At 38.8% G+C, this 24,845-nt stretch overlaps 1 protein-coding gene across 1 annotated transcript in view; it reads left to right on the forward strand.

Moving 5' to 3' along the window:
* The window catches only part of DISC1 (DISC1 scaffold protein), a 207,306-nt gene that overhangs the window by 51,741 nt on the left and 130,720 nt on the right, over positions 1–24,845 (forward strand). Inside the window, exons 4-6 of the mRNA XM_074164698.1 lie at positions 9,244–9,394; positions 12,745–12,874; positions 16,826–17,061. Of these exons, the coding sequence (XP_074020799.1) occupies positions 9,244–9,394; positions 12,745–12,874; positions 16,826–17,061 (517 nt within the window). The remainder of the gene's footprint in view (positions 1–9,243; positions 9,395–12,744; positions 12,875–16,825; positions 17,062–24,845) is intronic.

Consider the following 24,845-nt stretch of genomic DNA (forward strand, 5'->3'; position numbering starts at 1 on the left):
TTTTACAGCATGGCTTTTACAAGTATGAAGAAAAGTCTTTGCAAAATGCTTCTTATATTATCTATGCTAGTTTTGGACTTCCATCACAAAAAAAAAAATCTTTCAAATGGTGTGCTTTAGGATGGTATTCTCAATATATTCAGGTTAGGCAATAACAAAGGAGCCTTTTCTTTGACAGCTAGAAAAAAGCATGTTAGATTCACAATATGTGCTTAAATAAAACCTGGTACCATAAAATTCCAACATAACCTGACTGTGTCTCTAGTCATAAAATCATTGATATAAAAGCCCAGATATCATCCCTCAGACTTTTAAATTTCTTGTTAGAGCATTTGGAACTTTCTTTATAAAAATGACTGATATCTCACAATGTAATGCAGTTAGTTGTAGAGTGTTGCATTGTTTCACTATTAATTGACTGGCCTGTCTTCTAATCAACCCATAGCATTTATTCAGAGGTGGTAAAGAAAGGCAGATGTTGGCTTAGAGATTCCTGCAGCAAGGAAAGGGGTATAGTGAACTGGGACAGAATCTTCCACAGTCGACATTAATATATAGCTGACAGTTGTTCATGTATGTGAACTGTGCTAACTGGAAACCTTTACCAAAACTCTTCCTCTACTATCTCCAATAAAAGAAGGGTCTGTATTGCAAGCCAAGGAGCTTTGCATTGCTTTCTGCTGGCTTCCTTGTCTTGAGGGATCTTTTTAAGAGTATAAATTAATTCACAATAGGCATGGATGCCATTGTGGTGCATAGCCTTCCTTTTTTTAAAATGCAGATTCAGCCTGGAATCAGCGGTAGGTGTTTTTCTTTATTTCTGTACAATTTCATTTGTAGTGACAGTACTGTCAGCACTGCTTAGAGAATAATGTTGATATCAAATAATGTGCACCAGTAATCAGCTTGTTTTTTTCCCTTAATGTATCTTTCGATGTTATTGTAAATTATTTTTATTGTAAGGTCATATTGAAAATGTAGGCATCTCAGTGGTTTCATTGGAAACCTGATGTTTATGAAAGACTGTGCAAAGCAAACAGTTAACAGGGTATTAACTAAATTGACTAAACCAGAAATGATGTCTTCAAAAAATGCCTATGATTAAAACTCTGGTGGTGTTTGAAGGAATTTGCAAATGCAGCAAATCTGAAGATAAGGACTATATGGGATAGACACTACATGGAATTGTACCTTTATTTTAGTGCAATTACAAAAATGAGTAAGGTGTTGCCATACACAGAAAACTGTCCACTATTTCAGCAACTTTTATGTACGTCAGGTGCTTCAAAAAATCTAATTGCTCCAACATTTAGAAAATTATGAAAGTAGCTAGTTGATGCTGCAATGTAAAATACGAAGCTCTTTGCTATAAAAAATAGTATAAAAACTTCATGTTTTTCAGAAGTGTCAGATTAAGAGCAGTGGAGATTAAGCTACTTCTGGTACGCTGAAATTACATCATTGTACATCATTTCACTCATATTGTATGTCTGATGCTTTGTCATCTCCATTTGTCTCTTTGGTTGCCATTTGTTTTGTTGATTGTAAACTTATTGGAGTAGGATTTTTTTTTTTTTTTTGCTGTTGTCTGAGCCTAGTATGACTGTGAGATGTGTAATGGCAAGTAGTAACTACTTTGCTTGCAGGATAGTCGTGTAACAGGAAATTGTAGTGTAGGTTGATCCAGATAGTCCTGATGTGCCTTAAACACACCCCAGAAAGAACAGCTGTGAGGGTAGTTCAGCCTACATCATTGCCAGGTGATAATGAGAAAGAAACATGGGAAAGCAAAATTTTTCTAATGCTGGCCAAATAATTTAAGAGATTAATCACTCAAGTCAGGACTCTGACATTTCCTGCTGGGCTTGCCCTCCTCCTTTCCCAGAGGTGTGCTGTGCTGGAAGAACCTTTCTGGCTTTGTGGCTTCTTGCTTATCTTCCTGCTGATGTTGAAAGTAACTGTACCTACACCATCATGAAACCCACTGAGTCCTACAGCTTGTGTTGATAAATCACTGTTCCCTTTAACCATTGTTACAAAGAGACAGAGAATGTTATAGATATGAGTGGCAATCTGTCAGCCCTGTTGCTGCTATGGATGTTCTACGAAATAGGGGCACCTGTCAAAATTTATGCTGAATGTGTACACTAGGCTTGCACCAATGCCCTTCTGGGAAGAAGTTTCATACACAGGATAGACTTTTTCAGTGTTACGATATAAACTGTAGGTGGGAAACTTGGTGTTGTGCTTTGGGGGAAGCATCAGTGAAACTTCTGAGGACTTAAGCTTTTTGTTCAGAGCCTGAATGAATGCTCTTAAATTCAATATGAATTAGAGGGGAAAAAAATCAATATCTGCCAATGTGTCAAGCTTCTTTTTATAAGAAGTATAACAGCTGAAATGTGTTTGTTCTTGTACTTTTTTTTTTTTTTAAAGCTTTCAGATTTCCCAACTCTGCTGCAACACTGACATTTAATACATTAAATTCTGAAATGTTATATATGTTTTAAGGACACAGCAATTTTCTGGCTTGTAACTGGCATGGACTGATGGTGGCGGGGGAGGAAATGCAGAGCTTGCTGGGAGGTAGAGAGTCTGCTTGAGCAGTCTGTGTAAGAAATCCTTCAGGCACTGTTCTCTGCTTCTCTTGCAGGGACTATTCCAAGTACCAGCTTTCCATCTCTTTCCTTCCCTACCTGATTTATGTATACTGGTCTCTCATTACTACGAAAGAAAAGGGAGTGGAGAGACGGTAGACAGCTGATGTTACCTACAGGAGAGGAAGCTTGTGGCATCAAATGTGACATCAGGTCATCACTCTGTTTTGGCTATTCTGATGTCTTGAGTCTGGCTGGGAATGTAGGAGACCTACTCTTGTATTCTTCAGGTTACTAGTCTTTTAACTTTAAATTGGAGGCAAACATTGATCTAGCATCCTGGTAAGGAAAAGCAGGAATTAGAAGGGTTTGTCACCTATACTAACAGTGTCAAATAACTGAGGAATACATAGCAAACAAAGAATTATGGAGTTGTAGTACTCCATACAGATTTTGGCCCTCCTGCTTTGAGGTGATTTCTGTAGCAGTTGCTTCCAATTCCAAAGGATGTTCAGCAGCCAGGAGTTTGATTTGCTCAGTTCTTCCCCAAGGTTGTCTTGATAATTCAGGAGCACAGGTAGAGTGCTGAATTTCACAAAGGTGCCTTTTTGCTTGGAATGGAAAAAATTAAGTGGTGGGTAAGCAGGGTAATTTAATTTGCATTTTGCTCTAGCAGCCATTATACTCTAGCTTTTTATGAACTCAACATGAATGCTTTGCTGTGGTACCCAGGGGTCTTATAGTCTTGTCAGGAGAGCTTTAGCCTCTGCTTACTGGCCTTTCCAGGAGCTACTTTTTCCACTGGCTGCTGGAATTATTCCAAGGACCCTGGCCCATATAGCATTTTAGTTCGGATTAGGTGTGAGCCTTTGAAGGGAGTCTCCCAGTTGTCCCGTTTACAGTACTTTGCATTGTAGAGCAGTCTTGGAGTGCATGGATTGGCTTTCTTTCAGGTGGAAGAAAGTCTGAAGATGTGCTCTAGAGGTGTACCCGATTGGGCTCCAACCACTCACTGGCCTTCGGTCCATGGAACTACACTAAACCTAGTCTGAAGCAAGACCCTCTGAACTGCGGATGTTGGTTGCTCAGTGCTGAACTGTTTTGCTCTGCAGATGTGGTCCTATTAGTCTACATAGTAAGGGTAGGCCTAGCTCTGGGGTACAGCTGCTGCTTCTATCACTCCAACAGGGTCTTCCAGTGTCTGTCCCCAGGCCCATGCCTTCTTGGAGCCAGTCTTGCCTGGGTGTCCAGTTTTACTCTGCACTGGGTTAATTCTGTTGGTTTCCATATGCAGGGCTGAATGGAACTTAGAAAAGATTCTGTTTTGTACCAGTGACCAGACAGGACACGGTAAAGGCTAGCTGTTCAACTGTCCAAATGTAATCTGAAGCTCTCTTTTTACATTATCTGGTGTGTTAGGACTTGCACTGAACATCTACTGTGTGTATGTCTGGTACTGTTAAATGGTTAATTATTTTATTCTTAAATTTGGAGAGCATGCATTCTCCAGTTACTTGTAATGCCTTAATTTCTGATCATGGTTTATGTCTTTACATATCAATATGTTCTGTAAGTCATTTTGCTGGACACCAATGCTAGTATTTGGGCTGTAGCTCCCTTTTTACTAGACTATTCTCCAGCTGTATTTCAGTCACGTATTCAAGCTCTGAATTAGACTCCTTACTTTCTAGCCTTTGCAGCATTGCTTTAGCTAATCTAAGTCTCTCTGTCCTGGAAAATGAGTGGTGCAATTTAAACATGATAATGCCTAAATTATTAATGTGTAGAGAAAGTGACGAAGGAATGTTTTGCTTTATTTCCAGTAAAAAAAGAAGAGAAAGGAAATGCCTGATAAGGCCATCAGACTTTAGGTTTAAACTTACCAAATAGGGTATGTGTTTATGTAATTCGTAATTCCATTTTAAAATTCTCTGTCATAGTATATTTTGGGGACCAAAAGCATAGATAGCCTGAGAAAACAGAAGCTTCTTGTGGATAGATGTCCACCTGTTAGTGATTTTTTTTCTTTTTTTCCTCTCAAAGCAGTGAAGTAATCTACGAGTAGTGTCTTGCTCAGGAATTCTTTCAGCTGACAAACATTAGAGGTTCAGGAGCAGTACCAAGGTAAAGGGGCGCTTTGCACCCTGGTTCTTAGTCTTCTCTCTAAAGGTCCGCTACTGTGTGCGGTTGGAGACAGACAGCTAAAAGAGCTGTCTTTGGATCTGAACCTGGGACTTCTTTAGTTCTTAAAGAATAGGTGACAATATCTTTAATGCTGAGCATACAAAAACACTGCAGTCATCTTGGAAGCTTTAAGTTTTTAAGAAAGTGAATACTGGGGAGATTACCCAGCTCTGGAAGTATCTAGCAGGTAAGAAGAAGATTTTTAGGGCTGCAGTGTGTGATTTATGCATGTAAACCCTGCATAAATCCTGGTTTAGATCCTTCAGATTTTTGAGGGATGTGAGCGAAAGAGGGAGGGGGTGGTTTACAGGATTGTGGGGCAGGATCAAATGGCTTTCTATAGTTGAAATACCTGAAGAACCACTTCCTTAATGTCCAGCAATTTGTAGAATAGCATGATTGATTGTCTCCTCACCTGTCAGCAAAGAACAGACATAAATATATGCAGGAGGTGGCAAATGAGGTTCTACCCTTACTGTCATGATTTTCTTAAATGTTTTTTAAATGATGATAAATAGTTCTGATAGTGAGCCTTCTCTTCAAGGGAATAAAACCAGTATCAGAATATGTAGGAAGTAGAGGTAGCCAGATGTTCTCATATGGTCAATTAAAAATTATGGAAATTGCTTCCTTTGCTCAAAGCTATTACAAAACATGATCTTTGGAGACAATGCAGTTCTCTGACTGCTGTCTGTTTAATTGAGAACAGCAGTTAGCGTCTTCCAGGTCTGTACCCTGGGTTGGCTTTAAATTGAGTGGGGTGTCTGAAATGCATGAGGCAGTAATGGATTGGGATGGAAGGTAATTTAAGGGTTGACTTTTGCTGTTTACACTGAAGTAGAAGCTTCTTCTAGGGTATCCATAGGACTGCTGCAGGGCAGCAAGCTAGGGATAGAATACAGTGAGATAAAAGGCTGGTAAAGAAAATTAAGCCTTATTCCAAATGCTTGTCTGTAAAACAGTATGTATTGAATACATTAAAGTTCCTTCATTTAAGAACTTCATCAAATGGAGGGAGTGCTTTTTTTGCATATAAGCTGTGTGTTAAATGACTTATTTTGGACATGAGCAGGCAATGTGCACTCGCAGCCCAGAAGTCCAATCACATCCTGGGCTGCATCAAAAGAAGTGTTGCCAGCAGATCCAGAGAGGTGATTCTGCCACTTTGCTCTGGTGAGACCTCACCTGGAGTACTGTGTGCAGGTCTCAATATAGAAAGGACATGGACCTGATGGAGCAGGTCCAGAGGAGGGCCACTAAAATGATCAGGGGGTTGGAGCACCTCTGCTATGAGGACAGACTGAGGGAGCTGGGGTTGTTCAGCCTGGAGAAGAGGAGGCTCCGGGGAGACCTAATAGCGGCCTTCCAGTACCTGAGGGGGGCCTACAAGAAGGCTGGGGAGGGTCTGTTTACAAAGGCCTGCAGTGACAGGAGGAGGGGCAATGGTTTTAAGTTGGAGAAGGGGAGATTTAGATTGGATATTAGGAACAAGTTCTTTACTATGAGGGTGGTGGAACACTGGAACAGATTGCCCAGGGAGGTGGTTGAGGCCCCTTCCCTGGAGATATTCAAGGTGAAGCTCGACGAGGCCCTGGGCAACCTCGTCTAGTTGGGGGTGTCCCTGCTGACTGCGGGGAGGTTGGACTAGATGACCTTTGGAGGTCCCTTCCGGCCTGGACCAATCTATGAATCTATGAAGTATGGGACAAAGGAACAAAGTTTTAATTCTTTGTGTGTGATGGAGGTATCTGAGTGCATGAGATTTCTTTTGGTGTCTCAGTCCATCAGTGAGATCTGGGATTCTATGAAGGTCTTTTCTGTGTTGAAATAATGTGCTAAAAACACTAAAATGAAGGTAAAAGAAAGTGGTGTCCTTGAGTCTGATAGCTTACAAACAGCAAAGGCCTTCTGTGTCTGCTTCTTGGCTGGAAAATCCTAGAAAATATGGTGGGAGGGGATCTCAGGAGAACACATTTCATCTTGCTGGCCTCAACCTTATAAACTATGCCAGAGCTATTCCCAAGAGGCATTTGACCTGAAAACCAAGGCTCGTGGAGACTTACTGGATGTTCCAAGCGGTTAGTGCTTTACTATCTCCAATAGTTTTTCTTCATCTCCTTTGCTGCACCTCAGGTTTGTTACTGAGGACTCAAGTTCTGAGGAGAGGTGAAAAATATTGCTGCTTTCTTTGCAGCTTCCTGGTATGTAATAGTACTAGAAATTACTCCCTTCAGTTTTTATCTCCACTAGATCGAGGAACCTTGTTTATTGCCGTCTTTTTCGTATGTCCTATTTGTTAGACTTTTGATCGCTTCTGTTACATCTGCTTGATCCAGATCTCTTGAGTTGCAGCACCAAAAGCTGGACTGAGATAAGCCTTATTTGCATGGTTCCATGCTCTGCAGCTGGCACTGGGGTGCCTTGGTCCCTTCATGCACTGAACACGTCAGCCAGGTCAAACCAACGGGTCTCCTTTCCAGGAGAGGAGCCTAAAAGCTGAGTGCTGCAGTGTTCAGCTCAGTGGTGGTGGAGTCTTTTGAGATGTGACCCCTAACTGTAGTGCTGAAAGGGTAAACCATCTTTTAGTGCTGAGTGATAACGAGCAGATATGGCCAGCAATAGCACTTATAAAATGCCAGTGAAACAAATTATTTAGAAACGTCTGTTAGTAGAAACTAATTGAATTCTGTGTAGACTGGAGTATGTGAAGCAGGATGCAGCCAAGAATTAATGAGAGAGAGAATGAATTGGCGTGTGGATCCCCTCATCTGTTTTCCTTCTCAAAATAGCCTGTTTCTAGGGCCAGGATGGGTAGGAGTAAAATGATGAACAACTGGACACACAAACACAGCGTGAGCATAATTATGTCGAAGCACAATTGTTTATTGGCTGTAGGGTGTTGTTACAACTACTTGGTAACGCATGAAGCCCAGTAGTGAATGGTTTGAGTAAAAGGAGGTGTTTCCGTGTGTTTTGGCATTCAGTAGTCATTGATCACAATCCAACCCTTACTTTTCTGTTTGTAACTGTGATACTTTTGATGGCCGTGTTTGAAATTCCACACAATGTAAATGCTGATGTTTTTCTCATCAAAGTATGGGCTGAGAAGTCTCTTCTGGGCCCAAATTCCAGTTTCCTTTTGGTGATAGGGATAGAACAACTCTGTTCAGCCATGGTTCCTGAGAAACGCACCACAGATGTAGTTCACCTCCACTGCCCTGGAGTGCCTCCCTGCCTCCTGCTGGCCTAGGGATAAGATCTAGTCTCATTAGTATGTTCTGTCTTTATTCCACCCTGTTGGCACAGAAGCAGAAGGGAGATCAATGCTAATGATAGATTATTGTAAAAAATGGATCATCTCACTAAACCAGCAAATGTAAAAAACCCCTCTTGTTAAAATTCTTTTGAGGATAAAGAAAGAAAATAAGCAGTGAAAAGCATGCACAGATGGATGTTATTCTGATAGTAACATGTTGTATTGAAAATGTTAGAAGGGACGGAATGCTAATCATGCAAAATTGTAGACAGCGAGGTCACAAGGAAAGTACCGATCTGTAAAGGTTTTCCATTTGTGAACTAGCTCAAAGCTCTCTGATTTGACTAATGTATCATCAAAGATGTTCTGGCTTGGACCAGCCAGGCTTGTTATCTGTCATGTATGTAATTTTGCTAGTATACTGGCACTACAGAGAATAGAGAATATATATACCAGAAATAATAATTTGTAATTGGAACTATGTTCCTTTGTTTTCTACACAGGGAGAGAAAACAAATAAGAACTAACTTACTTAGAGAAGTGTTTAAGAAATTTATAGAGTTATGGTAGAGTCAAAGCAATCTCTTAAGAACCACTGTTATTTTTATTTAAATTGAAAGTAAACATTTTTGTTGGATGATAAAATAAGCATAATTCAGGAGAGCCTGGAATGAGATAACTGTTTAATTGCTATAATTGCACGTGTATTTTCTGCTGGAATGTATTGCTGAGAAACCATATGTGATTCTTCAGTTTTTGACCTACTAACAATGCAATTTTTTAATAAGTCAGACTTTAAATGTGTAACTGCCATCTAAGATTGTTTAAAAACTGGAGGAGTGAAAAGAAGGAGTTTTCATAGAATTGAATTCAGAGCTGTTACTCTAGGAAGAGAGAACAGATGAAAACTTTGAGCAAATTCTTTGGAGCCTTACCAAATTAAAACTCTGTGAAAGTGCTAGGAAGCCTGCAGTTTTGTCCTTGTCATAAAAGAAAGTAGCTTAGCATCCTGGTTATCTGATGTTTTCCATTGTAGTCTTAGTAATTCATCTTTGAAAAAAACAGACTGATATATTTTATTAAAAGGGGAAGAATTGTCTGTGAGGTGGATTTTACTTTTTGTTTATCAACCTTTTTTCTTCTTCAGGTAAAATGGAACCTTTTTGTCACTGTTAAGTAACTTTTTTTCTTAAATTTAATTTCTAGCTGATAAATTTAGACGGAAACTGGAAGAACTGGAGAAAGAGAAAAATTCTTTAAAATTTCAGCTTCCTTCAAGGCATCCTTCAGTTAGCAGTTTTTTGGATAGGTTCATTACCCAGGTTCAAGCAGCATTGCGCTGGGCTGCTGATCATCGGTAAGTTTTTTTATTCCTTATTATGTAAAGTGCTGCTTCTGTTTGTGTCAAAATGTGGAATACAATTTATGAATAATTTTAATAGAGAGTTTTAAGGACCTTCTAACATATCGATATGGAGCTTGTTTATGAAAATCTCCCCCTCGCGCCCCCCCCCCCCCTTTTTTTTTTCTTTCTACAAGTCTTTCAGAATTGCCCTGAAAAGCATTGTTCATGAACTGGTGAATTAAATGGAACGCTTTTCACTGATGTTGAGTGGGAATGGGATTGAATCCTCAACGCAGCAGCTTGAGCATATGACAGCAAGGCAGCTTGAGCAATGGTTCCCTGTGGAGTTAATTCTGATGCTCCTTTTCATGCAATGAAAGCATATTTAAATATAAAGTAAAAACAGATTCTTTTTTGATATGAATAGATTTTTGGGAGCTTCCTTTTATGCATCGCTTGTTAGGTGGCAGTAATGTGCTCAGCACTGTACAAAGTCACAAAAATAAATTCTCAGCCTTCTCTTGAAGGGATAACAACTTCAAAGGTTGGGGGAATGCAAGATGCGTTGGATGACCCAAGGGAGGTAGTTAGCTTAGGAAGAAAAAGTTGTCTCAATTTCTAGGTCTGTCTTCAGCTATGCTACTGGTTACTATTGTTAGAGGATTCTTCATAGGTATTGGAAGCTGTCCTCAAATGCAATAGCACAAATGAAAGAAGAAAAACCTTTTGTTTTCTGGCAGCTTGTACATATAAAAGCTGCAGTGTGCTAGCCGATACATTTGGGTGTAATTTTTGATAGACATGAAAATGGGATAAAATCAGAAAATAAGATTTTATAGTGAAACTTGAGAATTTTAAGGGTATTTTTAGCCTCTATTTATATTATATACTAGTGAGGCAGGTTTAAAACAAACTGCACTCCCTCAGAGCTGTTTTCTTCTACCTTCTGAGGCTCTAAGAAGCTGTTTTATCATTTCCAAAAGATTAGGATACAACATTCTATATTTTGTCATTAAGACATGTTTGCTGTATGTATTAATATGTAATAATGATTTTGGCTTTAGAGGTGGTGTTGTCTTCAGTTTCATAGAAATTGAGTCAATAAAGCATGTTTGAAATACATAGTCTGCTTATTTTTTCCTATGTATTATATTTTTATATATAAAATATAAAATTTATATTTTATTATGTTATTAAAATTTATATATAACATTTATGAAAGTGTTTCTGTTCTTCGGATGATTATATCTGTAACTCTTCTCTTTGCACAGGTCTGAGAGCAGTGCCATTCTTCAGGGTCAGATGAATATCCTCTTTGCTTTTCTGTCTTGTGCACACTCCTTTCTTTGAGCTTGAGTTTGACTGTTATTATGACACCTGTTCTTTTTCTCGCTTGACTCTTGTAGCCTTTCACATGACTTTGTCTGTGCTCTGACACTCTTGTTGATGTGGCAAGTGTACCCTTTGTCTTCAGTTGGGGTGTTGAAAATTTTTCTGTTCCGACAGTATTTTTTTTTTTGATAGTACAGGGTGGAAAACATGACCACTTCTTCAAGGAAAATTTGAAGGCTTCAGTTTTTATTTTCATTCTGAATTGGAGCAAAACCAATATACCCAAGGTTTCTTTTTTCACCTGGATGATCAGACTAGCGCCAGAAGACCAGATCATTGCAATTTTACTGTGGTTCATCCAGTCTCATCTTTTTCCAAATAAAGAACTTTTAAAATAAAAAGTGTGTATGGCAGGTTATTTGTTCAATACATGAGACTGAAATTCATGTCCTAGTTTTGTTTTACTTGATTAGATTATGAGATAAATTTTTAGGTGAATGTATTTGGTGTTGACACAGGATATTGGGGGCAGGTGGTAGGAGCCAGGTTTGGTTAGGTTTAGCTTGGGAACAATGCTGTGTTCATGCAGTCACCCAGGTTTGGTGAGATAGAGAGAACTTGTCTCTGTTTCCTTAGTACCAAGTAGGCAGGTGTATGTGGGATTTCCAGTGAGGTTCTGATAACAACCTATGTTTATTGTGGAATGTTTCCTAAATTTTGACCAGCCATTCATAAATTTCTGTTGCATACAGCGCTCAGAAAGCTGCAGCTCTTACTAAAAGAAGGCGGCTTCAGAGCTGCTGGGAAGTGTGGCTGGTTGGAGCCACAGCAATCTATAATGATTGTACGGCACAACACAGTGATGGCCTAGCACCTCACAATATGCGTGTCTCATGGATCTATTTTATTATTACAGAAATACAGTTACACTGCAATTATGTCTATTTTGTTTAACTATTAATGCCATTTATTTTAGTGCCAGGGTTTTATTTTGCTTTTTCAGTACATTCTTCAGCCCATAGAGAGGGACCGTTTCCTCATGGTCCTGCAGAAAAGACAGGAACCTCTTGTTCTACACACTTGTTAAACAGCTGTGTATGGAAATCATAATTGTGTGATTAATCATGCTTAAACCAGACTTGTGAAGCGTGTTTTGTATATGGCATGGATGTATTTGCTTTGCAAGATTACAATGGGAAATCATGCTTCAAAAACATTCTTTGTTTAAGACAGTGTATATATATATTTTTTTTTTTTTAAAAAAACCAAGATATTGAAATGCATCTGTATCCTTTATGTGGAAACACACGAACTTGTCTCTAGAGCTGGACATAAGAATGCAACTGGCTTTGCAAACATGCTTGCCCTTATGCAGGAACATGCAAGACAAAATAGGTTTGCGTTGTTTGCAGGTGCGTTTTGAGAAGCTGATTATAGACTTGACTGTTAATGTAATGCACTAATTACCTTGGGGTCCAATCATGCAAAGATTTACAGCTGAGGGTTGTACCGACCACTGTGAGGAATCCCACTGACTGCGATTTTGAAAGAACTCGCTGTGCAAGAGAGAAGTAAAATTTGGCATTGTAGAGCAAACACTCCAGATGATCTCTAGTGTAGTCTCCAAAAGCTGACAGAAGCTGCAAAAATGGTTTTGGCAAGTTTCTAAACTTCTGTCTAAGAGAGTTTTCTCTTAGTTGATAGAAATTACATGCCTTAGTTTTGTCTCTTTCAAGGCAGTGATGGATAAATTTCTGAAATATGAAAAAGCTGAGGGAAGCCTGAAGCTATACAAGTTTTCCTTTTTCCTCCTTCAACGTGTTGTAAAAACAGTATAAATGTTTGAGATAATAAAGGAAGATATGCCAAGGAAAAATCTCTTGTTCTCTAACTGTATCTGTTTAAGATCTAATTGTTCTGGTGATGGGGTGTTATGACTTTGAAGGTAATATCAGAATACCATCTCTTTAAGACATCAATACTCAGTTATAATGCTAATTTTTAATTTCTGTCACTTTTTTTTTTTTAAGGGTTAGACATGAAGGAACCCAGCTTTGGCATGAAAACGAATATAAACTTTTGAGATCCACTTACGAGGAGAGGATGCAGGTTTCGGCCACAAAACGAAACCAACTTTTGCAAGAAAAGAAATGGCTACAGGTAACAGGACTGCAAAGTTGTCTGTAAGAACCAGTGCTGTGTGGGAAAAGCTTGTAAGCTGTCACACAGAATTAAATAAATTTATTGTAATACTGACTTTGCTTCTGTGCAGCAATTAGAGCCTTGGCTGTAGTCCAGTTGATAATCTAAGTGATGATTGGAGATGGCAGCCACAGGAGTTGTGTTAATCTCATTACAGAGAAGCAGAACTGGAAGGCTCGGTGGCTTGTGTGCATGCTTTAACTTTCCTCATTATCTTTTTAAGTGTGCTCTTTATGTTCTAATTTGCCATTTTAATATTTCACTGATCTTCAGAAGTTTTTATTTGAAGACAAAAAGTTTTGAAGGAAGCGATCTTTCATCCATTTCTGGTTAGAATTGGCTATAAATACATGATTTACCAGCTTTTGTTCCTGAAAGATGATTGATGCATTTCATAAGGATGAAGGAATCATCATGGAGCAGTTGGCATTTGCCAACAATAACTTAGCACTGACACGTGATGTCACAATGTGGTAATTTGGCAAATGGAATGTTTTTAAGATGGCTTCTGTCCAATTTTAAATTTACAAGCCTTTTAAGCAAAATTTAGCTCTTTCTTTACAGTGTCCTTCAAAAATCTTAGTTTACTGTCTAGTGCAAGTCTTGATCCACCGCTTAAACCTTGGTGATTGCACTTGGCAGTGTGACATCCTATAGAACTAGTAGGTATAGTTTTCTTTTTTTTCCTGTGTTCTTGTCTTGAAATATCATTATATTTGATACTTTTATTCCTTTGGTGGATCTGATAGTATAATGTTCTTGAGTGCGTACGCATAAATATATATTAAAAAAAAAAAAGGAAAGAAATGGAGAAAAGCATCTTAGATGGCCATTGCAAAATATTACTTAGATGAAGAAATATTTGTTGGTTTTTTTTTTTTATCCTAGTCATCACTTTTTGTATTCTTTGGATTTATTTCATCAACATAGAAGAGGAGACATAGTCTAGTTCAACATTATCAGTGTTCACAAAAATATTTTGGGTAATCTAGACATTAGTCAGTGACCTCAAGATGTTCAAACTGAAAACTGCTTCCTTGCAACTCCATGCCAGCTAATGTTTTTGTACTTGTTCCAGGTGAATCTTTATTCCTAGGTAGTTGTACTAGGGACAAATTAGACAAACTGATGTGCAGGCCTGCTATTTATGAGCATTTGGTCAAAATTATCATGAATTTCAGGTTCTGGAGAAGTCTGACCTATGATGTGTGGTGGCTTCCAGCATCCCCTAAGGATTGCTTCTGCCCCAAATCAACCATGATCTGGAATCATCATTATTATTTTTTCTTTTTTTCTCAGCCTATTTTCCTTTCCTTCTCCCTCTGCCCTCTCTCCTGTTGGTTCTGCATTTGTCTTCAGGGATTTGACAGTATCTAAAATTTACATATTAATCTTTCTACTGCAATCTGTACTTCATGGAGAATACCAGCCATAAGTGAAGCTGGAGGTTTACAATCAGTACTGATTAGCTATCGTGTCAGAAATTTCAGTTCAAATTCAAATCCAAAAAGTAAAACTTCATCTTATGTTTAGCGAGCTGAATATCATCTGCTGCTCCATGCTGAGACTTTTAAGTCCTGTCTATCTGTCCCTGGAGGCTGACCAAGAGCACATTAAAGGCTTCTTGGAATTTCTGGGAAAGAACACAGGAGAATTCCAGTTTACTGACTAAAATTTCTATTCTCCCAAGAACGCCTGTGAACTATTCCCGAGCAGAACAGCTTTCTTTCTGTGAATGCAGATTATGTGCTTCTGGTATCTATTTATGTTGTAAAAACATTTCAGTACTAAAAGTGTGTTTGTTAAACCAAATTCTGTTCGTCTCCCTTTCTTTTCCCGTGTAGGTTGCTTATTGCAGTGATTGCAATTACTACGTTTTCACAGAATATGAAGGTCTTTGTATTAAGTAGGGCCTATTAAGATTTTGGCAGCATTCCCAAACCAGTAACACAGAGACAGAATTGTCCTTTGTGCGCACTAAAAGCCTAATTTGAGACTGAAAGAAACAAAACTGATGTTTTTGGCGTGCTGACCTTTCTGTCCTTGACAAATGCCTGTGGGTTGAAACATGGGCCACTCTGTTCTCTTGTCTCTAAATCTAAAACCAAAAAAGGAGGAAAATAATTGATCAATCCAGTGTGCAGCACTAATAAGTCGAAATTTTTGAGCCAGTCAACCTTTTAACATGCAAGGACTGTTTCTTCTTGTTTAAAGTGATACTTAGGGAGCTTGTGGTGCAGCAAACCTGAAAGTATGTTTGTTGACAAAATGAGCATTAGTGAACTAAACTTCACTTAGATTACATTGAAAACATTAAAAGAACGTTAAAGTTTCAAAATGAGGTACTCCAAAGGAAAGAAGTGCCAAAGTCAGTTATCTGTGCAGAGTATGTCTGTTTTATGAGAGTCTTTAAGCATACCTTTTTTTTTTTTTTTTTCCTGGATCCCTGCCTCATACATTGCTGAAGATGGAAAATGCTTGTTCAGATATTCATAATGGCATTTTATCTTCATTACTTGGTATTCGGCCCCAAAACCCTTTTACTGTATCCACTCAAACACTCTTTTCGATGCAGATTTATTAATTTGTGAATGGGCTTGTTTTACAGCATTAATCAATGTGGCATCTGAGTGATTCAAAACCACTTAGTTCTATCTCTGTAACATCTCTTCGGGTGAAGAGATATTCTTAGTGCCATTTTACAGATAGAGAAAGTGAAATTAGAGAATAATAAAGAAGTGAATTGCCATAAAAAGCTACGTGGTCGTTTCTAATATCAGTTTTGTAATGCCTAGTTACTTACCTGAAAAAGGTTTTGTGTGTGTGGGTTTTCTTTTTTTTTCATTTTTCTTTTTAGCTGAATTGAATATGGTCAGAGCATGGAATTATGAGCTTTGACTTCTGTTGAGAGTCTATAGATAGCACTTCAGAGACCTCTCTTGTTGGTTGTATGGAAAATGGTAAACATCCACTCTGTGGCTGGGTATTGAGATAACAGTTTAAGTGGCTTGGGAAGTTTCACAGAGACTGTAAGAAATGTAGGAATAGAATAAAATTCTCTACTATGGTATTTAACTACTGTGATAGCAAGTAGCCCTCCTTTGAATTTTTTTTTTTTAAACTCACTTTTCAAATTCTGGGACAAATGAGCCAAGGGCCGTATATTAAATAACTTTATTAGCTTGCACCCAAGGAAGGAGCACTTCCTAGAGGAGTCTGGGTTGCTGAGCTATCTGCTGGGTTTTCAAGGAAAAATTAGGAAGTGCTATTGCAAGAAACATCAGTATCATAATGCACAGAGTTTGGACTTCTGGCAAGATGAATGCAACTGAGATTGAAGCTGTGGCCATTTTAAGTTAAGGGACAGATTTTGTGCTTTTAATTAAAATTAAATATTAATAATAAAAAGGACATCCAGACAGTCAGTGATTTACCACTTGCATCCTGTGTCTGATGTTGGATTTGAAGCCAGGAGGAACCGTTGCAGGGATATTCTGCAGGAGGGCAGATAGATGGTTGATCACTTTAGCTGCCAGTCTGTAGAAAGATTCTGTTGTCATGGTGGAACTGAGATTTTTGGGGGGTTTGGGGAGGGATTTTTTTAATTTGGGAAATACCCATGTATTTTAAATGTAAAAGGTGACTAACAGTTGGTTTTGGAAGAGGAACCTGGAATTTGGTGTTGGAATGGAGGTAGGGAGTTTCAGGCTGTAGAAGCACTAGAGTTTCTAAATACAACAGACCTAAGAATTTTTTTCTGTCAACAAAAGAATGTCTTCCTGTTTAATGTTGTGCTAAATTGTACAACCTTAATTCATGCTGCTTCTGAGACTTATACTGCATTTTTCTAGGGGCAGAAGGGTTTCTTTTACAGGGTTCATAGTAAACTCAGGTTTCTGTTCTATGCAGAAAGAAATTGAAGACCTCCGAGCAAGACTGGCCATATTAGAAGCAAAAGATCAACAGCTGAGAAGAGAAATTGAAGAACACGATAGGCTTATTCAGTCACAAGACTGTGAACTGACTGCTTTACTTGGCTGTGTTTCTTTGAAAGAACTACAGGAAATAAGCAAGGCTGTGGATGACACTTTAGCATCCTCCTATCAAATTCTATTCACTCTGGATCTTCCAAGGACAATAAAGAGGTATTTAAATTTCAACATGTTGCCAGTGATGTAGAGTCTTTTATCTTCTCAATGTACTGTTGAATTGGCTGTCAGTTATTTTCTTGATAATTGTGCCATCTAATTAGCTGGATTCAGACACTTTAAAATTTTTCTAAGAACAGATGCTGAAGTTCTAATGTTAATATACTTTCACAGGAAGGAAGACTTTGTAGTTATTTGAAGGTCTTGCACTTTTTTTTTTTATGGTATAGCCTCACCTACAGAAAGCATATGTATCCATCAACTCTTAATATCTATTATGAGTTTAAACTATCTCTTGTTAACTGGTGGAATTTTTCCCCAGCTTGGTAATACAGTCATTACAAGGTATTTCTCACAGCCTGAAAGTGTGTACTAGTTACCATCCAAATAAATATTAGAGATGCTTCAGTAAACTTCCAGTCATAATAAAATCTGATGTTATGAGGGTTAGGCTCAGGCTGTGGACTCGAGGTAGTGGGGGAAGGGATGCAGCATGGAAGCTTCCAGGACACCTACAGTTAAATGCACAGTGTATGGCTCTTTTAAATGGAAAGGTAGCTACTCTTGGTAACCTTTTGGAAACCTCATCTTTATTTACAAAAGCAATAGAAGCACTTTGAGGCCTAAATTTTAGTGGCAGTCAATGGGATGTTGGTGATGGAACTTTGAAAGTGTTACTGCTGCTGTGTTACCAGGACAAAATAAAATTCCTGTTTATCCTAACTTGCATTTCTTCCAGATAAGCAATAACTGTGTTGCTTGCATTTTTTTTCCTCTCTTCATGTTTATTGGATTTAGTTCAGTTATATTAACATTCATGAGAAATTGCTGCTCGTGTGTACCAATTTATACATACTTTTTTTAAAGTCAGCAGAACTTTTCATAGAGGACACATTCCTCTTTTTTGAGGTTTGTTTAAAATTTGAAATTAGGTTATGGGAAACAGTTTCTTGAATTAAGTTTAGCTTGTTTTAATAGTGTCTTACACCTGTGTTTCTGAGATTGGGGAATAAAAAGTCTCAAGCAGTCTGTCTGAGAACCTGTGCTTTGATTTGAGTTTTCTCTTAGTTTTGGATTTGCTTGTGAAAGAATATTCAGATTTTTTTTTCTCTCACATTGCTGATGCAGTATTTGACTTGTACTTAAATCTTTGGGAAATTATTTAAAGATGAGTTAAATTAGTACTGGTTCAGGAGGAACTTGGAACAAGTTCTTCACTCGCAAACACCATGAATAGCACAATCACTTGAGGGAATACAGGCATTCATTATTTGAAGTGGGTTCAGAACTTTAATGAAGACTTATAATTAATTTATTTCCTTTCTGTTCATTTTTAAAAGATGCCTTGAATGGAAATTTTCTGGTTTAGTTTTGTTTGTTGATCAACTTAGTGTCACCAAGCCAATGAGCAGGTGCTTCTGCTCTCTTTACCATAGCTGGAGTTCCCGTATTGCAAGTGGGGACAGATAAATGCTAGTTTGGGCTGCACAAGTAAGCACACTTAAGTGGTCATCTGTGACAGTCTTCAGGAACAGTTTAAATCTCCTACGTCAGGTTATAGCTGTGTGCTTTTGTCAAACCTCAAAGCCGTTTCTGATCAGAACTAGTAGCAATGATTGTAGATGCCCACCTATGGCATGGTCACGTGGAGGTTAGAGTCCTTGGTTCAGAATATGGAAGCTCTGCATTTAGGTCCTCTGCAGCCTGTCTGGATCTGAACCTACAGCCCCAGAACAAGCTTTTACCTGCCAAGGATATCAGTGTCCTGGCAAGGAGCATGCTCCATCACAGTTCTTAAGCAGGGCCTTACTGTATCCAGGAATGCAAAAACAGAAATCTGGCAAAAGGCCAGAAGGCTAACAGGCAAGAGGAGATCTGACTCTGGGAGAGTGAAAGTGGAGAGGACTAATGGTTATAGCACTCAGCTGAGATGAGAGAGAGACCTGGTGGCCATAGTTGTGGGGGGAGTGGCAACTGTCCATTGATGAAGTGCTAGATTTTTATTATGTTTTTTCTTCTTCTTTTTCCCAACTTAAAAGCAAAGTGAGCTGGTAGGAATGTGTCACAACCTGGCCAATGCAGCCTTTCAAAGCAGCAAGATAGAAGTCACTGCCTATTCAGCAGCTTCTCTCCTTTCTGCAGGAGATGGTAGCTTTCTCTGAATTAAACACACCTTGGAGGTGTTTTCTCTACATGATGTGGCTTCCTGGTCTGGTAAATTCCATTCAAAATCTGCCTAAGTCTTGTGTACAGGGCGTATGCTATGCCTGTTGATCTATTGAAAAATGCGCAAAGTGCCTTGAGAGCACAGACTGAAGTCTCCAGTCCAGGGATGTGATTCAACCACTTGACTTTATCATGTCTCCCCTTCCTTGCCTTTGGTTCTCAAATCTCTTCCCTCAAACCACTTGCTACTTTAGGTGGCTGAAAGCATCCCATAGCTGCGCTTATGTGATGGTCAGCAGGCACGTTTCCAGCATGGATTCTCTGCCACTTCTTGCTTTCGGGGCAGGCTATATATCCAGAAGGGCTGGGGGGGAAGGATATGCTCCTACAACAGTTGTGGTTAATTAGCAGTGAGAGTTAGGCTCACTTTTAAACTGAACAAAGTGATGAGTGTCTTCCTTTTAAAGCTGTGAAGTCCATCATACCTCAAGCACAGTAATCTTATGTCTGCATCCAGTTATGTTCTGTTCTCTTTCTGTAAGATGCAAAAGCGTCAAGCAGGTATTAAGGCACCTGGTGTGGATATACTTCCTGTGTACCTATGGGCATCCCCTACACTGTCATACAATTATAGAATAATTTAGGAAGTCATCTTGTCAAACCCCTGCTCAAAGCAGGGCCACAATTTTCAAGAGAGATCAGGTCACCCCATCTCTCTAAGCTTTGCATATCTCCAAGAATGGAGATTTTGCAGCCTTGCTGGGCATTCTGCTTTTCACCACCCTTGTTGTAAATTTTTTTTGTCTCTTACCTACCCAGAATTTCCCTTGTTGCAACTTGCATTGGCTTATCCTAAATCTGTACTTCTTGTGAAAGGCAATTGTATATTAGATGACAGGTTAAAATACTTGATGAAGCCAATTCAGCATATTAGTGTTAAATTCCAGAGTCTTGGGATATTTAATGTGAAAGAGCTTTTACTGGAAATGTACACTTTATTTCATGAATCACTGCAGAGGAAAAAAAATATTAAAGTTTCTAAAGTTAGGGTTATCTGTGTGAGAAATAAAGCTATTACTCATGCACAATTACTAATGATCAATGCTTATGTAGAAAGTTGTTCAGTATTGATGGCCTGTAAATGACAAGCTCCTGGGTATTGGGTTGCAAGATACTATGTATTTATTCTAAATGCATTGTGCTAGTCAGTAAAGTACTGCTATAATGTGCTTTTGCATAATTATTTGTAGAGTACATGAATTGCATTGAGCACTGCAATAACACAGGGCTGATGTGAAGCATCTCTTAAGACAACCTGTGCTATAATAAATCATATTGAGTGGCTTACAGCTCACTATGAAATACAAATTATTTTTATTTTCTTGGTCTAAATGCTATTAAATAGCAACTTATTAAAGCAAGCTTCAGGGAGTGTAAGAGAACATCTTAAATGAAGAATAATTGTCCAGGTGTAGAAATGTGCAGAAGCAAGAGAGCAAGTCAGTGTAACTTTGGGCTGAGCATTGTTTCTAAGCTTATTTTTCTTGTCAAACGTTATATTCAGGAAGATTAATAATGCTTTGTTTTGTTTATCTTCAGTGCCTGGTGGACTTTTTGAAAACAAAAAGCCTTTGTCAGCATGCTTTGAGTCTGAAGAACTGCGAAATGTTAGATACGTTACCCTAGGACCTTTCTTGAGGGCTGTTGGAAGCCAAGGTTAAAACCTGGCCGGTTAACGTGCTAACAAATATGTTGGCTTATGTTTTGACAGGGATTCTCATTGAGGCTGAGACCACAGAATGTGGTTGTTTTGCTCATCCAGACAGGCCTAAATGCTAAACTAAAGGGCATAATCGTTATTATAAAACAAGGAGATAGCAGTGCAAAATCTCAGTTTGCTTGTGTGGGGTTGTGTGGAGGTGTGTTTAAAAAGTGGGAGCAGCTGGTGGTGTGTGCACCATGACATGTCTGTGTTTTAACTAAAGACGACATACCGAAATCAGAGGATAACAGGTCTGAGTATTTCAGTGTGAAGTGCTTTCTCCTGGAGATTGCAAAAGGTGGCAAAATATATAATTTCTGTATCCTCTACTGAAGAGGACACCATTTCAGAAATATATGTTTTTAACTAGTGTAACCTGAATCTTCTAATTATAAAATAAGACCATGTTAATTATTTGACTTACTCTTTTCAATACCTGTTGTTTCCCTTTCTTGTTTCTTTTCATTTCACAATGAAAACTGATGAAGTCTGTTATACTTCTGTTCATATTTAGTTTCATTTAGCACTTTCTGTTTTGGTTTTATCCATATCTACAGATGCATGTGACTGTATAGCATGTCACCATTAAAATAAATTGCACGGTTCCATCTGGACTATTGTCTGTGCACTGAATGCTGGTTGAAAGAAAAATTCAATTAAATATCTTTCAAAATATTTGAATACTCCACCTCTTCTTCAACCCTTCCCATGGAACCATTTTAATTAGTAGGAATTTGTTCCAGAGTGGGCGTGGAGAAGATAGGGTAATTCTCTATTCTGTGTATTAGTTATTATAGTACTGTCATGGCCAGTGGCGCAAGGAACTGAACTTGAAGTTTTATGTAACCAGTTTACTCTGTTTTAGTGATGCCTGGAGCTTATCTGACAAAGATTAATTCAAAGTGAAATACAAATGCTCAGGGGGTTGAAAACCTGATTAGTTGGAATATACTCAAAGGGTTCAGCAACTTCAGTTGACGCCAAAGCCTGATAAAGCCAGAAAAGGTGAGTTTTTTAAGAGGAGTTGGTTTACTTGGGAAAAGTTGGAAGAAAAAGACTTATATACAGTTTCACGTATTAAGTTAGCAAAAGTACCATTCAGAATGGGCTGTCACGTATTGTCATTAGGAGAGATGGCTTTGTGCACATTTTATTATTCTTCAAAGTGTGTGTCCACATGGAATTTCTAGTCAAATTAGAGGTTAGCAAGCTATGTGAAATTACTGAAGTCTGAATGCAGCCATGTTTATTCACATCAGCCTTTCAACAAAAATCTTAGCTTTAAAGAGTTGTATTTAGAAGCAGCAAAGCAAATTGCACCTTATGCTTTCAAAAAAATATCTGTTGTTTGCTAGATAACATGCAATCTTGCCAGGGAAGTCTTTCTTAAATATGTGATTTGAGGTTTTCTTTGGCTATTTCTGTGAAAATGCATACATATTAAAAATATCCTCTGGGAATAGAAGGGTAGCACAAATACAAAGAGCAGATGGATGAAATGGCTTTATAGCATCAAAAAGGTTTTAACAACAGTGCACAGGCTGCTAATCATAGAATCATAGAATGGTTTGAATTGGAAGGGACCTTAAAGATCATCTAGTTCCAAGCCCCCTGCCATGGGCAGGGACACCTCCCACTAGACCAGGTTGCTCAAAGCACCTGACTGTTTGCTGGACCTCCTGTGGGACAGCAGAGAACAGAATTGTGCTTTTAATGTCAGCTACTTTCAGAGTCTTTACTTCTGGATTTACTTATTGGGTTTTTTGGTTGTTCGAAGCTTTCTTGTTGTCTGCGCTTTCCTGATTTCAGAATCTTAGTGGTGCTTCATTACAAGTAGAAACCGATGTTGGTATGTTAGAGGCAAAATAGTCTAACTTTTTTTTTTTTAAATCTTCCTGAATATTTTTCAGGAGAGACTCCTGTGCTGTGTTATGAGTCAGATCATGAAGACCCCAAAAGTTTAGTAGACCTCTAAGCACATTGCATCATTATGTAACATCTGGCTTCGTTTGGTGCTGGGGAGGTTTTAGCTTGTCCTGAGCCTGGGTATACGTGGAACCATTTTCAGCAAGTCACTGTTGCTTTCCCCTCCTTGTGCTACTTAATTTATTTCTGGGTCTTTCTCTTGGTGGATGATGTTCACAGGCTGCATCATCATGTTCTGTTCTGGGAGGATGTCTGCAATCCAGTGGTGCTCCCTCAGCAGAAGGGCTTTCTGCCCTTCTGGCCAGACTTTCTCCCTCCTGCTGTCCGTTGTCACTACCTGATAGCCATTTGCCTTCCCAGGTACAGTTATATTTCACCAATAATGGTGTAAGCATGTGTGTTTGTGTGCATATGTGTCTGATCTGTGTAAGGTTTTTGCTTCTGTGCTGCGTGAGATGATAAAGCTTCCGGGCTTCTTCTGTACTGTTCCCTGCTTCTTATGGCAAACTTTCTTCTTTTTCGCCTTCTTAAAAATATCGTGCTCCCTCTCACACCCCTACCACACTTTCTGCCCACATGGTATTGCTGTAAAATATCAGAAGTCCAGGAAAAGGATGTTATTAAAAAGGAATGCAAATAAGTAAAATAGATAAGTAAGAGACGAGAATTTTGCCCTTCGTTTCCCTCTTATAAATATGCATGATGAAATAAGCATCTTGAACTGTCAGATGTGCAGACAAAACAAGTAAATTGTGTAGTGACCACCACAATTAGGTCTTCATCACTGAATAATAGGCACGAAGAAGAGAGAGCTCTCAGGCATCTCACTAGTTCAGTTATTTTAGCTTTGCAGGTCTGCAGAAATTCTGAAAAATAGTGTTTGCATATGAAATACACCACATGAAGAAGTGCTGCACAGCCCCAGAAACTGCTTTTCTTGTTGTTCACTTCTGTCCCAGCCATAAGCTCTGGGCATGGGAGTCTTCAAGGCTTCTGACAGCTGCTCTTCCCCTCCAGGCCTGTTTGTGTTGACTTAATTTCTGTGATGAATCATCTTCCATGACATGAGGACGATGCACAGGTCACTTTGAGTATTTTCCTTGCTGCCTTGACTTAGGGCCCTTTCATGCTGCTCTGATTTTCTTTTCTTTTTTTTTTTTTCTTTACAGCTTAACACAGAATTTTAAAACTATTCTCTGTGGTAGGAAACATATCTCTGTCTATGCTACATGAGATGAACGAAAATTCAATTACCGGGTTCTTAACATATAGCCAATACCACTGTTGCTACTATAGCAAGCTCTAATGAAGGTGGTACGGTGCCCTTTCTTTTTATTTTTTATAGTTCTTTTGTTTAATGATCCATTGATCTATTTTATTCTGCTTGCAACAGCTTCACAAAACCTGCAGCAGTGGGCTTGCTGCAGAGGAGCAGAGCCAGAGAGGAGGTTCTTCGGCACCTGGGGAGGACTCTGCCCTGGGAATTCCCCAGACCTCCTGCCCTTGGAGTGACTGGCTGCACAGCCTCTGCCACAAGGGGCTTTTTGAGGGAAACTCCAAATTTTATGTCAAATGTCATAACCCAACCCAAGCTTTGATAACAGGATTTTCTCATTTTCAGCTAGTCCTATGGCTGGGTTTGTGTTTTAAGGAGGCCATGGTCTCAGCTTCCTCAAAGAAGTTTGCTGCAGGTTTTTGATAGATGTTAAGGCAGGTGAAAGAAGAGGTCTCTTCCTTTGTGATCTGACTGATTAGGAGTCTCAGCTTTCTTTTTGTAGATGGATAGGTGTCTTCCTCTCCACTTTGTCTACCTAGGATTAATTTCATTCCTTTGTTCTCTGCCTAGGATTGAAGGGTAGATTCCTTGGGCAAGTGGCTTTGATTTTTTGGGTTTTTTGTGTCTCACTTGTGGGAGCAACTCTAGAAG

Source organism: Numenius arquata, chromosome 2, assembly GCF_964106895.1.
Source record: "Numenius arquata chromosome 2, bNumArq3.hap1.1, whole genome shotgun sequence".
Taxonomy (NCBI): domain Eukaryota; kingdom Metazoa; phylum Chordata; class Aves; order Charadriiformes; family Scolopacidae; genus Numenius; species Numenius arquata.